The sequence below is a fragment of the Colossoma macropomum genome, unplaced genomic scaffold (genome assembly GCF_904425465.1).
Source record: "Colossoma macropomum unplaced genomic scaffold, Colossoma_macropomum, whole genome shotgun sequence".
Lineage (NCBI taxonomy): Eukaryota > Metazoa > Chordata > Actinopteri > Characiformes > Serrasalmidae > Colossoma > Colossoma macropomum.
In genome coordinates, this window is record NW_023494803.1 from 38,442,112 (window position 1) to 38,455,220 (window position 13,109).

A 13,109-nucleotide genomic window follows, 5' to 3' on the forward strand; every position below is an offset into this window, starting at 1 on the left:
TTATAATTATTAACTAATTGTTATGTTGCTACTTATAGGGGCATGTTATTATAAAGCATTACTGAAAAGTTTAAGTTTATTTTTAGAGTTACAAGGGCTAAATCACACCCTAATTTTGGCATCATCCTTCTTTTTGTTTACTAAGTACAGAAAACGTGTCAAAATCATTGTCTATAGTAAATAACCGTAGACTGCAGATGCTACAGATAGAGATTAGCTTAATAAACACTGGAGTGACCCACATGTCTGTTTTGATTTGTCTCCTACAGGTGTTCATTTAGATTATCACTCATGTGAGTCCCTCGAGGAGATTCTGAAATCAGTCCAGTTCAATCTGATCAACCTGCAGGGGGCCGAGCTTGAGGAAAATGTAAGTTCATAGACCATAAACGTTTTAGTACGTGCTCCCAAAAGACAACAATGACTCCAACAAACTGACAAAAGTAATACATTGAATGTACTTGTTTCAGATGTGTATGTAGGTTCCACATCAGTAAAATACATTAAATCAACACAACTACTGCCAAAAGTTAGTAAACCAAAAAACAAAATTGTGCTAATTTTATTCATGTGGAATTGATGTATACATTTGATTATCACTGTCCTGTTATGTGTGTTATCCTTGTTTCTGTAGGGAGCTTCATCACTGCTGGACATGATTTTATACTACGAATCAGCCACACATCTGGACATTTCCTCCAATGCGAGTATGGGTGTCTCAGGCTGGCAGGCTCTCGCACGTTTACTCAAACAGGTGGAGTACAGGTGGCTTAGGAAAATACGCTGCCGTTTGGGGTGGAAAGTTTTCCAAGGGGTTGCAAAGCAGTAATGCCATATTTGCAAAAGGCTATGAAAAGCAATTTTAAATTGAATTAAATTCAGTTTTTTTTTTTTTAAGAAATATATAAATAAATAAATAAATAAATAAAGCCAGGAACAGTAAGAAAAAGCAATTAACAATATGCAAAAGTATTGTAAAATACATCAATACAATTGGCATAACAGCCTAACATCTAATCAACTACTTGTTACTGCATAGTTTATACAGTTACTAAACACTGGTTGTTCTTATTCAGGTTTTCTGTAATTGTTCATTTTTATGATCCGTGCAATTGTTTCATGTTCTGAAAGTACTGATAACAATTATGATATACTTAAAAAAGCATATTGTGATCATTTATCACAGTGGTGATAATATAAAAGAAACTTGCAAAAAAAGAAATGTTGTTTTGAATGATGAACATGCCGTTTATGTTAATCGTGTATATTTGAAGAATTTTTGTTATTAGAGTATTTAGAAGGGGGAGACCTGCTGCCCACAGAGAGTTCTGATGGAGAACCCCCCCTCAGTTCACGGTCATCATTCAGCCAACCCATAGACACAGTATTTAATTGTTATAGACCCACCAGAGATAAAACATGTGTGTATATATCTGTTTCTCTCTCTCTCTCTCTCTCTCTCTCTCTCTATACATACATACATATATATATATGATACTTTGGTTTAGGAAGAGCTCATTATAAATGAAATTATGGAATTTTCTGTTATTATTATTATTATTATTGGTATTATTATTATTATTATCATTATTATTACTATTTGTTCGGACCATTGGGGCATCAGTAGGCTAATATTTACCTTTCTGAACATTTCACTCAGTTTTAATGAAGAAACTCCACTCATTGCTCCTTTAAATAAGATTCCACAAAAATGTAATTTCTCCATCGCATTGATTTATGAGTCGGAAGACACAGAGCTGCTGTTTCAGTGCAGACGATGCCCTTTTTCTGTATTCTCGGGATCCACCTGATTTGTATTCAAGGTGCATCGAAAGTAATGAATTATCATGCATCAGAGATGAAAATATTCACACCGCAGGATATTGCTGTATTCACACTTGATTTTAATGGATATCATTACACTTCACTTAAGTTCACGTGGATATTATGTTCAATTAGCAGCGTGGCTAGATGAAAGACAGTTGAACTACCCCTCGTGGTTGCGCGGACTTCAATGGTCAAACCAAAGGCGATGCTCTTAGGTGGTATTAGATGAGATCAGTTGAATTTTTACCAACAACAAAAGAAAGGAATAAAAAAATCTGGACACTTTTGAAGTGGTGGACTAGGGGAGGAAGCCTAACAATGGCCTCTAGATCTGTAGCAGCCTCCTGTCACAGTTGTTTTTCAGTTTTGACGTTCTCGGCTCCTTCAGACGGGCTAGCGTTTGATGAAAGGCTGGGAAGGTAGAGAGGCCAGTCCGCAGAAAGGGCAGAATCAGGCCATTTTCCCTCTTCTCCTTCTCTCTCTCTCTCTCTCTCTCTCTCTGATGGCGTGCTGTCTGGTCTCTTCAGAGTGGATGCCTGTGGAGACTGGATGCCTGTAACATCCCCATGCTGGAGTACCCCGCGCAGGCCCTGTCAAAAGCCCTCCTCTCCAGCAGACTGACAGAGCTACACCTTGAAAACACCTGCCTCAGTGGCAAGCCCCTCTTCACACTCGGTATGCTCCTCACACCACGCACACTGGAGGTGCTATAAAGCTCCCAATGAGGGTGAATACCAGCATCGTAACAGCAAGAATTGCATTATGAACTAGCTACACTGCACTCAGGCCAAAAGTTTGGACATTAGTTATTAGAATAAAGAGATGCACTGAATTGACTTGATTGCAATGTATGCATCATTTTCCCCTTGAAAAAATACATACGGATGTGCCGACGTAGGAATTCTGGGCCTAATATCTGATATTTCTCATGTGCATACATGTTATATGAAAAACATATATCAAATAAATCTATGACAGGTGAAATGAAGATGAAATATTCAAGAGTCTTCACTGTTTGTAGGTAACTATTCAGAGTTAAACAAATTCGTGACACTGACCATGTTAACACTTTTCGTACAGAAATGTCAGAGTGTTTTTTCAGTCTCATCACTTCCATTGAAGTTTGTGTTCAGACGACTCTCAGGGGGATTTGATCTGTTCATCAGAGGCTTTTGCGCAAGATTTATTGACAAGAATGTCATTAAGTCAAAAGGGGAACATAAATGCTACAAAATTCTGAAAATATCAAACAGTTTATTTTTCAGTCAAATTGTTATACTGATAATGTAATTTGTTATTATTTTTTTTAAAGCTTGTATAAAGTTAGAAAAGAATGTAAAATACAAGTATTTTTATTAGTGGTCTCAGATCTTTGGGCCCCAATGCTGATATATAAAAATTACGAATAAATCCACCTCGATCAGCATTATAGAGAAATATAACATTTATTTCTGTAGGGTTTCAAATGCAGTAAAATGAACAAAATCCATATATTTTAACACTGGAGCCCAGCGTTGCCTTAACATTCTGTTTTTCTAGTGTACAATACACACATCAGCCATATTGGTCTTCAATATCAGTCAAATCCAAACAGCTGTCCGTTCAACGCAGATATATTTTTTTTTATCTCCTGATAATCTGTGAAAAGTGGGTAAAGACAAAATTGTATTATATAATATACTTTACATATGTACAGATTTGGATCAAGAAAATTCAGTGTAGCTCTTTTTTTAGGGTGTTTTTCAGTTCAGGGCCAATGTTCTTTTTTTCTTGCATTGATGTTGGTTCTCTTATGATATTTGTGTGGTTTATGTACCAAATGAAATGATAAGTCATTTCTTCATGACCATTTTCCAGCCTATATCCCTGTGCCTTTATGACTGATCTATGTAAATGAGCTCTGTTCTGATTGGCTGCCTGTGTTGCGCCTCATTCAAAACGCTGTCTGGGCTAAAGCACTCCTTATAACTTTACGGAAACTGGGCGGAGCTAAACAGCCGTAGGGTGAATAAGTGGACATATGCAAATGTGTTGGTTTTGGTGACATCACAGAAATGGTCATTAAAAAAATTTTGCACCTAAATATCCATATATGGAGTGCAGGGCTGGGAGTGAATTGTACGTTTTGAAAATTTAACATTATTTATGCACTAAATCAAACTGTTTTATTTAAAAAGGTAGGAAATTTCTCCATGATATGGACCCTTTAATATGAACCCATAAAATTCAATCATGATATGAAATGCAGAGGATCTGCTGTAGCTTCATATAAAGTACTGATGCTAATCCCACCTGTTTATTGTATCATCATATTATTTATATACCGCCCTTACAGTAACGTATTTCACTGAAAACCAGTCGCTATTCTACAGTCACTGTTCTAATAACGGTCAGTGAGTCTCGCCGTGTTGTGTGCTGTCCATGCTGGACCGGAGTGAGGTGAGTGTCTGAACGTGTGACTGAATGAGCATTGTCCGTGCACGGCCCTGGCCAGCAGGAACAGATGACGGAGGACAGTGAGAGGATAGGAGTGGCAGATTTTGGCCCCGTGACCCTAACAGTCAGACTCGGCCAGGATTAGATGTCCTAATCTTCTGCCTGTCACTTTACACGCTGTTGCACCGATCCGTGGGAGCCACTGTGGCCAGCTCACTGTGAGAGAGGCGCGCTCCCTGCATAGTAGCTCTTTGCAGAGATATATAGGGCCACGAAAATGCTCTTTTATTTTGAACATGGCAGCAGAGCCACTTGCCTCACACCCAAAATAGCTGAGAAGTTCACCTACAGCCATAAATCCAAGGAAAGATATATATCTATATATATCTATATATAGGCTAATGTAGCTAACTACTACTAAGTCTTGCTTATGTGGTTTCTGACACTGTATGGCATGCTGTTATCTACAGTAGTGTGCAAAAGTCAGAGACCACCTTTCATTTGTTTAACTGTTTAATAAAACAAGCATTAAGGACATTATTCAAAACATGTTCTGTAACTAAATATCTTTGTTTTATTTGGTGTGTCCACCCTTTAGGTTTAATGCCCCAATCAGTTTTTCAAAGAAATCTGCAGAGATATTTCTTCCAAAGTTCAGTCTTAGAAGTTGGTTTTCTGATTTTCTGAAGTAATCAAAACACATTCAGTGGTGTTGAGGTCTGGACTCTGGGGTGGTCAGTCCATTGTTCTTTGTTTGATGTGTCTGTCTCCTTGAGGCTTCAGTGAGGCTTCTTGACAGCTGCACATCCTTTCAGACCCATAGCGCTGAGTCATCTTCTCACAGTGGAAGGATGGACAGAAACACCTGTGGATGTTTTCAGATCTGAAGCAGCTTGATTTTCTCCTCTCTCTCAGAGATGAAAGCTTTAAGTGCTGTTTATCTGATGGGGGCAGTTTTGGTGTCCACCAGGTCTTCAGGTGGCTGTTAAGAGTCCCATTTTCTTCAGAACTTTCTAGCATTTTTTTTGAACTCCAGTTTTAAGAAGTCCTGTTTTTTCACTTATTCCAGTGGATTATGTTTAATATCCTCAGAAATATCTCCTTAAAATGAATAACTTAATGAATAGCTGGACCATTTTGACTGTAAGTTAAGTACAGGAAGCCTGTTCTCTGTCTTTTGCAACGTACTGGACAACTGTCCATTTTCATAGACCTCATAGATCGTATAGATCATAGTCTCTGACACTGTTATGTATTTTATAGCTACATTTTAGCTATATTCGCCTTATGTAGCTCCAGTGCAAAACTAAGAAAGTAAACTTCAGACACCAAACATGTCTTTGCTGATCATCTACATTTACAATAAGGAGGGACATTGTATGAATTAGACTTTTGCTGCATTGAAGGAACGTTGTGATGATTTGTGTCATGGTTATGATGGACAGTTGCAAGAAGATGTGATTAATTAACTGAAACTCATTACTCATAATTGTAACCTGCTTGTTCTACCTTTTTATTGCATACACTGTTTGTAGAGCCCCTTGTCCTTTTTGGCTTTAATGTCCAAATTGAGCCGAGCTGTGGCTGTTTGATCGCGCTAATGTCTCAGTGGAGAAGAGCAAGAGCCACTCTGGACACGGGCCATTAACGAGAGCAGTGTGAAAGGACCTTAAATGAGTGGGAGGACTCCGGTGGCACATCCTGCGCGCGCGGGACTCTGTTTCTTTAAGCAATGTCTGGATCCGTTTGATATTTTGGGGCCGTGCGGCCGCCCCCTATGCTTCTCGGTGGGACGCCCAGCTGCTGATCATTGCTATTGATCGGTGGGGCCCTGATTGCGGGACTTGCTGGCTCGCACAGTGGAGTCCCACCAATCAATCCAACGATCCCCCCATTTGGTTCCTACTGTGCGTGATGGCGATGTTGGCATTCGGCATGCAACCAAAAGGGTCTGATCAAATCTGCTGCATTGATCCGGACAGACGACTGTGTGAGGCCAGAGACAAATAGCCCATGAAAGGGTCCCTGTCCTGAAAGGACACATAATGATGTTGTCGATTACAGTGATGACCATGGTAATCACAATGATGTAAATAGTCTGGACTCGAATTATAAAGTTTGTCTAGCAGAACTTCTGAGTTTTATTTCTGTTTGGGGGGGAAATTTACGTGCAGCACTAATCTGTTTTTTTAATGTTTCATTTCCTACTATTTGCTAATATTTAAATTTTCTCCCTTCTCACCCCATTATTCTCTAATGATATCTTCATGTCGCTCTGTAATGAAATAACGGTGGTTAGCAGCTCCAGGTGTTGAGATGATTTCCTCTTTGTTCTCCTGAGTCGGGGCCCTGAAGAAGAACTCTGCTCTGCAGGAGCTTTACCTGTGTGACAATGAGCTCAACAGCTACCAGGATGCCATGCAGTTAGGAGAACTGCTTAAATACAATCACACCCTGAAAACTCTGAACCTCAGCAATAACACCATATCTGACACAGGTATGTATTTATATTCTGGTCCCAGTGCGTTCATTCCAAAGTGGATGTATACAGGTATCAGAAAGCATGTCGTCTCTTACAATCATTTGCAAATGGTCAAATTACACATTCGGTTGATTTCCTAATTGAAAATAAGCAAATTAATTCCATTACAGAGAACTGAAACATTGCATTTTTCTGCAAATTTTAGTCAACAGTTATTGTTTATTTGCTGATTTTAACATATTGGAAAAAAATAAAAACAAAAAACATGAAAGATAAAGTGTGCCTGCCAAAAATTTTGCGCAGGCCACATTTTATGTTGAATTGAGCAAATAAACCTTCATTGTGCATAAAAATGTGCAGAAGTGTGTTTTCTGTGAGACGATGTGTTTACCTATTTTACAGTCATAGGTGAAAGTTTGAACATCCCAGTCAAATTATGTGTTGTTGTTTTTCTAACTGAAAATGAGTAAACATGTCCTCTACAGGGAGTCGCTTAAATATGGCTTTTATCTGCAAATTACAATGCACAATTTCTGTTTATGTGCTGAGCTTAACGTGTTGGGAAACCTAAAATATAAAATGTGCCAAAACCTTTGCACAGGCCGCATTTATGTTTATTTTTACTCCAGTATATTAAATTCAGGAAATAAACAGTTTATTTGTTTATTTGTTTATTTTAAGGATTCCCATTAGCTGTTTTCACAATAGCCGCTATTCATCCTGGGGTCCAGAAGACATGCTATAAATTACAAAATAGTGCAATAACAATCAGCAAAACAAGTCAAAACACGAGTAAAGAGTAAAAGACGAACAAAAGAAACAGAGAGAAAACAAAACGTGAAAAATGGAAAATAACATAGTAGGGCAATTAAAAAACATAACAGTAGAAATGTTAAATATTAAAAACGGAAAAACTGTAATTGTGCATTAAAATGTGTAGAAGTGTGTTCTCTGTAGAGGATGTTTTCACTTATTTTCGATTAGAAAATCAACAAAAACATTTGAACAGGGGCGTAAAAACTTTTGCATATGACTTTACATAGCTCCAGGGCACTCAGTTGATTTATTTTGAGACATAAACCCCTATTTAAAAGTTTTTTGGAATATTTCTATTGGTTCATTTCTATTCTATTGGTCTATAAGGATGCACAATGATATCGGAATCATATCAGTATCGGCAGATAAATGCTAAAAATGTTTTGTAGATATTCAGCTGATAATTCAAACTGATATTTTTTGACATATTTTTTGTACTCCAGAATGTTTAGATGATGCTCGTTTGCTGTGCTAAAATATATATTTTTTCATTTTACTGCATTTGTAAGCTTTGTCTGTAATGCAAATTCAGGTAGATTTGGTGTTTTTTTCTATATTTTATAAATGTTTATGTATCAGCCGATATATATGTGAAAAATATCAGAAATCGGTATCAACCCAGGATTCCCATATCGGTGCATCCCCTTCTGACAGTGGCAACATACAGTTTTATACTTTAATCCCATTTGGTGGCCTGATGCTGGTGCTTTGGTGCTACATTCCCAAACTCTTTCCTCTCTTATTCCACAGGGCTGGAGGAACTTTGTGACGGTCTGAGGGTTCAGCAGTCTGGTCTGAGAACATTAGTGCTGTCTAATAACCAAATTACTCACCACGGCATGACTCATCTAAAACGCGTTCTGGTGAGTTGCAGTGTGTCTTCATTAACTGCGATGTTAAAAGGGTTTAAGAGTACATCTGTGCAGCACATTTAGACAGATGACATGCATAATGTGTTAATACATTATGACCCCATTCTACAGGCATGAAATGAAGACTTAAAGAAGTTTGTCAGTGGAGATTTTTAATGAAACCTTGACTGAGAAACAATTTCTGTTAAAATTGCTTTTTTTAGCAAATGTGGAGCCTAGAATTGAAGGTAGAAATTAAATAAAAAGATATTCTAAATGAGCGTAACTTGGAATGGGGAAATTTTAGACACTTTAACAAGCCATTTGATTGGCTACAGTGCTGTAAAAGTATTTGCCCCCTCCCAATTTCTTCTATTTGTCACACAATTTGTAAAACTATTTTTAATATTAGTCAAAGATTCACATTACATTTACAGTATCTGGCAGACGCTCTTATCCAGAGCGACTTACAGTTTGATCAGTTTACACAGGTAGGCGAAGGTAGTGTTAGGAGTCTTGCCCAAGGACTCTCATTGGTATAGTGTAGAGTGCTTACCCAGGCGGGGAATTGAACCCCGGTCTACAGCGTAGAGGGCAAAGGTGTTACCCACTACACTATACAACCACATACAAAGATCTAATGATAAAGCCACTGCTAAGGCTCTGGGACTCCGCTGAACCACAGTGAGAGCCATTATCCACAAACAGAGAAAACTTAGAATAGTGGTGAACCTTCCTAGGAGTGGCTGACTACCAAAATTTCACCAAGAGCGCATTGACATCTCATCCATGAGGTCACAGAAAACCCCAGACGAACATCTAAAGAACTGTAGTCCTCATTTGCCTCTGTCAAGGTCAGTGTACACGATTCCACATTAAGTAAGACATTGGGCAAAAATGGCATCCATGGGAAAGTTGCAGGGTGCAAACCACTGCTGACTAAAAAGAACACAAAGCCTCATCTCATTTGTGTAGATAACCCCCAAGACTTTTGGGATAATATTCTGTGCACCGGTGAGTCAAGGGTCAAACTTTTTGGAAGACATGAGTCCTGTTACATCTGGCGTAAAACACCACATTCCACCATAAAAACATCATACCAGCAACTAAACATGGTGGTGGTAGTGTGATGGTCTGGGGCTGCTTTGCTTCTGCAGGACCTGGACAACTTGTCATAATTGATGGAACCATGAATTCTGCTCTCTTGAGCAGAATACTTTTTCACATGGGTAATATAGGTTTGGAATAAATCTTTATCAATAAATGGAATGATTATTTAAGCTGCATCCTGTTGTCTTTATCTTATATTGAATTAGTTGGATGATCTTGCGAAATTAGCAAAAATATGTCTAATAGACATGTCCATCACATTATCACACCACAAAAACGCAAATTCCTTTGGTTTCCATGTATTTTAATAACATTATGACCTTAGCGATTGTTTGGGAACCTACTTTTTTTCTTTTATTTTTCTTTTATTTTATTTTTCTTTCCCCTGAAAGACCACTTATAACGATGCTGGTATTTTTATGTACCAAAAACAGTGATCATACATTTTTACATGAACATTTTCCAGCCTCTCTTTTTTACTTTAGACTGTTTTTTTTGTCACTGTGCCTTTAAGACTGAAATATGTAAATAATGACCTCTGTTCTAGATATATAGATATATAGATATAGATAGATAGATAGACAGATAGATACCATATATATAACCTCTTTGGACATTAAAGTTGAAAGGTGACGCCTGTTGAAATAAGCTTTTATAAATGTCTATGTAGGTTTATGTCAGTTGTCATGAAAGGCTTATGTCCATGTCATGTAGCCTCTTGAACACCGCCCTTAAATAAAGTGTCACTGATTGATTTTCAAGCTGTGATGTCTCTGCTAATAATTAGTCATTTCTGCAGTTGACGTTGAGCAGCCACGATAAGTTAAAGTTCTTCAAAATGGGGCCCACAAATCATTTCTGCAGAGCAAGAGCCCAAACATCTTGATGACAGCTCCTGGATTCCTTTGTCTGCAGTAGTGTTTGACAAACTGGGAGAAAAGAAAAGAGAACAAAAAGAGAGCGTCTGTCTTATCCTCACTAGATAGCTTATGTGTAATCCCTAATAATATCCATTCCTCTTTAGTAGCTCTGATTGTCAGAATAAACTGTACCTTTCTGTCATTTGAATGGCGATCCAAATCAAAAGGGTACAAATTAAAGGCCCGCTTTTGTCTCCTCTCGGCCGCTGGCACATTCACAGAGAATCCATCCAGGCCAAAAATAAAGCTCGCTCGTTCCATTTTGCCTGCACCAAATGAGAACAGTTTGATTAAATAATAGATATGTGTTTAGTGGGCTTTTTCATGCGCTCTGTCATTAAGAAGGATAAGTAGACATCCATGCGACCATAATGAATATAATTAGTGCAATGGCTGGTCGTGTCAAATATGACACAGGAAGGGCTGTTATTAACCTCTCTGTTTTTTTTTCTTTTTTTTTATTTCTTTATTCCGGGGTTGCCTTTAAAAGAAGGCGAGAGCAGAAGGGATGAATGGGTTATCCGGTCAGAGCAGGACGCTTTCTCATGTCAGCGGGACCTAATTAAATCATGATCATTTTCCATAGTGTTTAGATGACGTTTATGGAAGTGTATCAGGCAGGCGTTCTTAACCATATCACACGTGTTTGATCGGTATAAAGCATGGAATATTTATTGCCATTATATAATTTCTCTATTGTGTTATAATTGAGTCATATATAGAGCTTAAAGGGGAATCTCACTGTTTTATCAAAACGGCTGCTTAAGTGAAGGGCTAAGACGTAAACAGAGTCGTTCAGAGTGGTTTGGTTTATGGAAGTGTATCAATTCTGACTTGGTATTTTCTCTTGGACAATACTAAGTCAGAATTTTTCACTGTGGTGATGATAGGAACCAGATGTCCCCCTCTAAAAAGCTCCCTCACAGAAATGTATTACATGAGGCAGTCATGACCACTCTGCCTGATGTCAGATTGTTTTATTGTAGTTTTCGGAAAGCCTAAAAAATAATGTGATGTAGTAAATTTTTTGATCAGTTTATGGCAGTTAGGTGGAGGGCATTGTAAGGCAACATTGTAACTAATAAATAAATAAAAAAGATAACTTTACAAAACAAGGAAAAAACATACTTTACTTTAAATGTAAGTCAATGGAACCAGACTTTTTTTCAAGTCATTTTGGGCCATTTCTTTTGGTCCGTTCTTCATGAAATGTATACATAATGTAAAAGGCAACAGGTACTTTCAAATAATGCCAAAACTGAAAAACAACAAAATGGAGATACTATGACCATATATATATATTTTTTTTTCTTTTTTCAGATTTACTAATACTTTATCATATTTATATCGTATTTAACATTACATATAAAAACTCAGAAGACTCGTGTAGGTTCACTGGTGGTTTTGGATGGTAAATAAAATGGCTATATTTGCACTAGATTTCATGACCCCTGGTTCCTATCACCACCAATGTAAAGAAATCTGAGTTGGGTAGTTTCCTTATAATTAACCACTTCACGTCAAACCACTCTTAATAACTTTGTTTGCATCTCAAGGAGTGAATTATGCAGAAATTTTGAAATATCAGTGGAATTCCCCTTTACATTTCTTTCTGTCTATCGCTTGCTTTCAGGTTCTGCTGATTACACTACAATCATTTAATAAATAAATAAATAAATAAATAAATGACTAAAGGGACAAAATAAAGAGTGCTAGTGAGAGTTAGTAATGATCCAGGATGGTGTTGCTTGTTATTACAAGAACTGCTACTGCTGGCTTGTGTGTGTGTTTATAAGCCACAAACAAACTATAAATATTGTATTGAGTCGTCTTGTTTTTAGTTATTTAGCTGATTTTTTCGAATGAAAGTGTGTTTCTGTGTGAGCGTAATGAGAGTAGATAACTAGCATGGCGTTTGTTCTGTTCTGCAACACAGCGTCTCCCTCATGTCCTCTGCCATCTCCTGCTTTCTACGGATACTAATCACGCTGCACAAGTGGCTCTGCTAATGTGCTCTGGAGAGTCAATCTATTGCTTGTGCTGCATGGATGACACTTAAAGCTCACAGAATGACACACGTTCACCATCCGTAACCGCATTCACAGCCCTGAGAAGTGGAACAGCATTCCTTAGGTTTTTGCGTAAAATATTATGATCATGTAAAAAATCGAAATCTACTCCAAGCTCTTTGTCTGTTTTTGCTTAAAATGCCTTAAAGGGCCCATATCTTACATTTGCCTTGTGTTTTATTTTTTCCTTGATGTTTACTTATGACCTGTGTTGTTTTGAGTACCAAAAAGTCACAATTCATTTTTACATGACCATTTTCCAACCTCTCGTTATCCCTTAGAATTAAACAGGCTGGTTTTCTTACTGAGCCTGAATATAGTCATATGCAAAATCTGAACACCCTTGATCAAATGAGATGTTGTTGATTTTCTAAGTGAAAATTAGTTCTGTACAGAGTTTCTGCAAAGTTTTACGTATTAAAAAATAACTTAAAATATGAAATGTACCATGACTTTTGCACGTGTTTGTTTTTTTTTCCCAAAATGTTAAATTTAGCAAATAAACAGTAATTGTGCAGTAGAATGTGCCAAAGTGTGTTCTCTGCAGAAACGTGTTAACTTATTTTCACTTAGAAAAAAAACAATTACTAAGGGCGCC

The 13,109-nt window shown here is 37.5% G+C and overlaps 1 protein-coding gene across 1 annotated transcript in view; it reads left to right on the forward strand.

Annotated features, from left to right (window-relative positions):
• The window catches only part of si:dkey-288a3.2 (protein phosphatase 1 regulatory subunit 37), a 72,566-nt gene that overhangs the window by 19,780 nt on the left and 39,677 nt on the right, over positions 1-13,109 (forward strand). Inside the window, exons 4-8 of the mRNA XM_036592649.1 lie at positions 270-370; positions 635-754; positions 2,355-2,502; positions 6,605-6,760; positions 8,312-8,424. Coding sequence (XP_036448542.1) covers positions 270-370; positions 635-754; positions 2,355-2,502; positions 6,605-6,760; positions 8,312-8,424 — 638 coding nt within the window. The remainder of the gene's footprint in view (positions 1-269; positions 371-634; positions 755-2,354; positions 2,503-6,604; positions 6,761-8,311; positions 8,425-13,109) is intronic.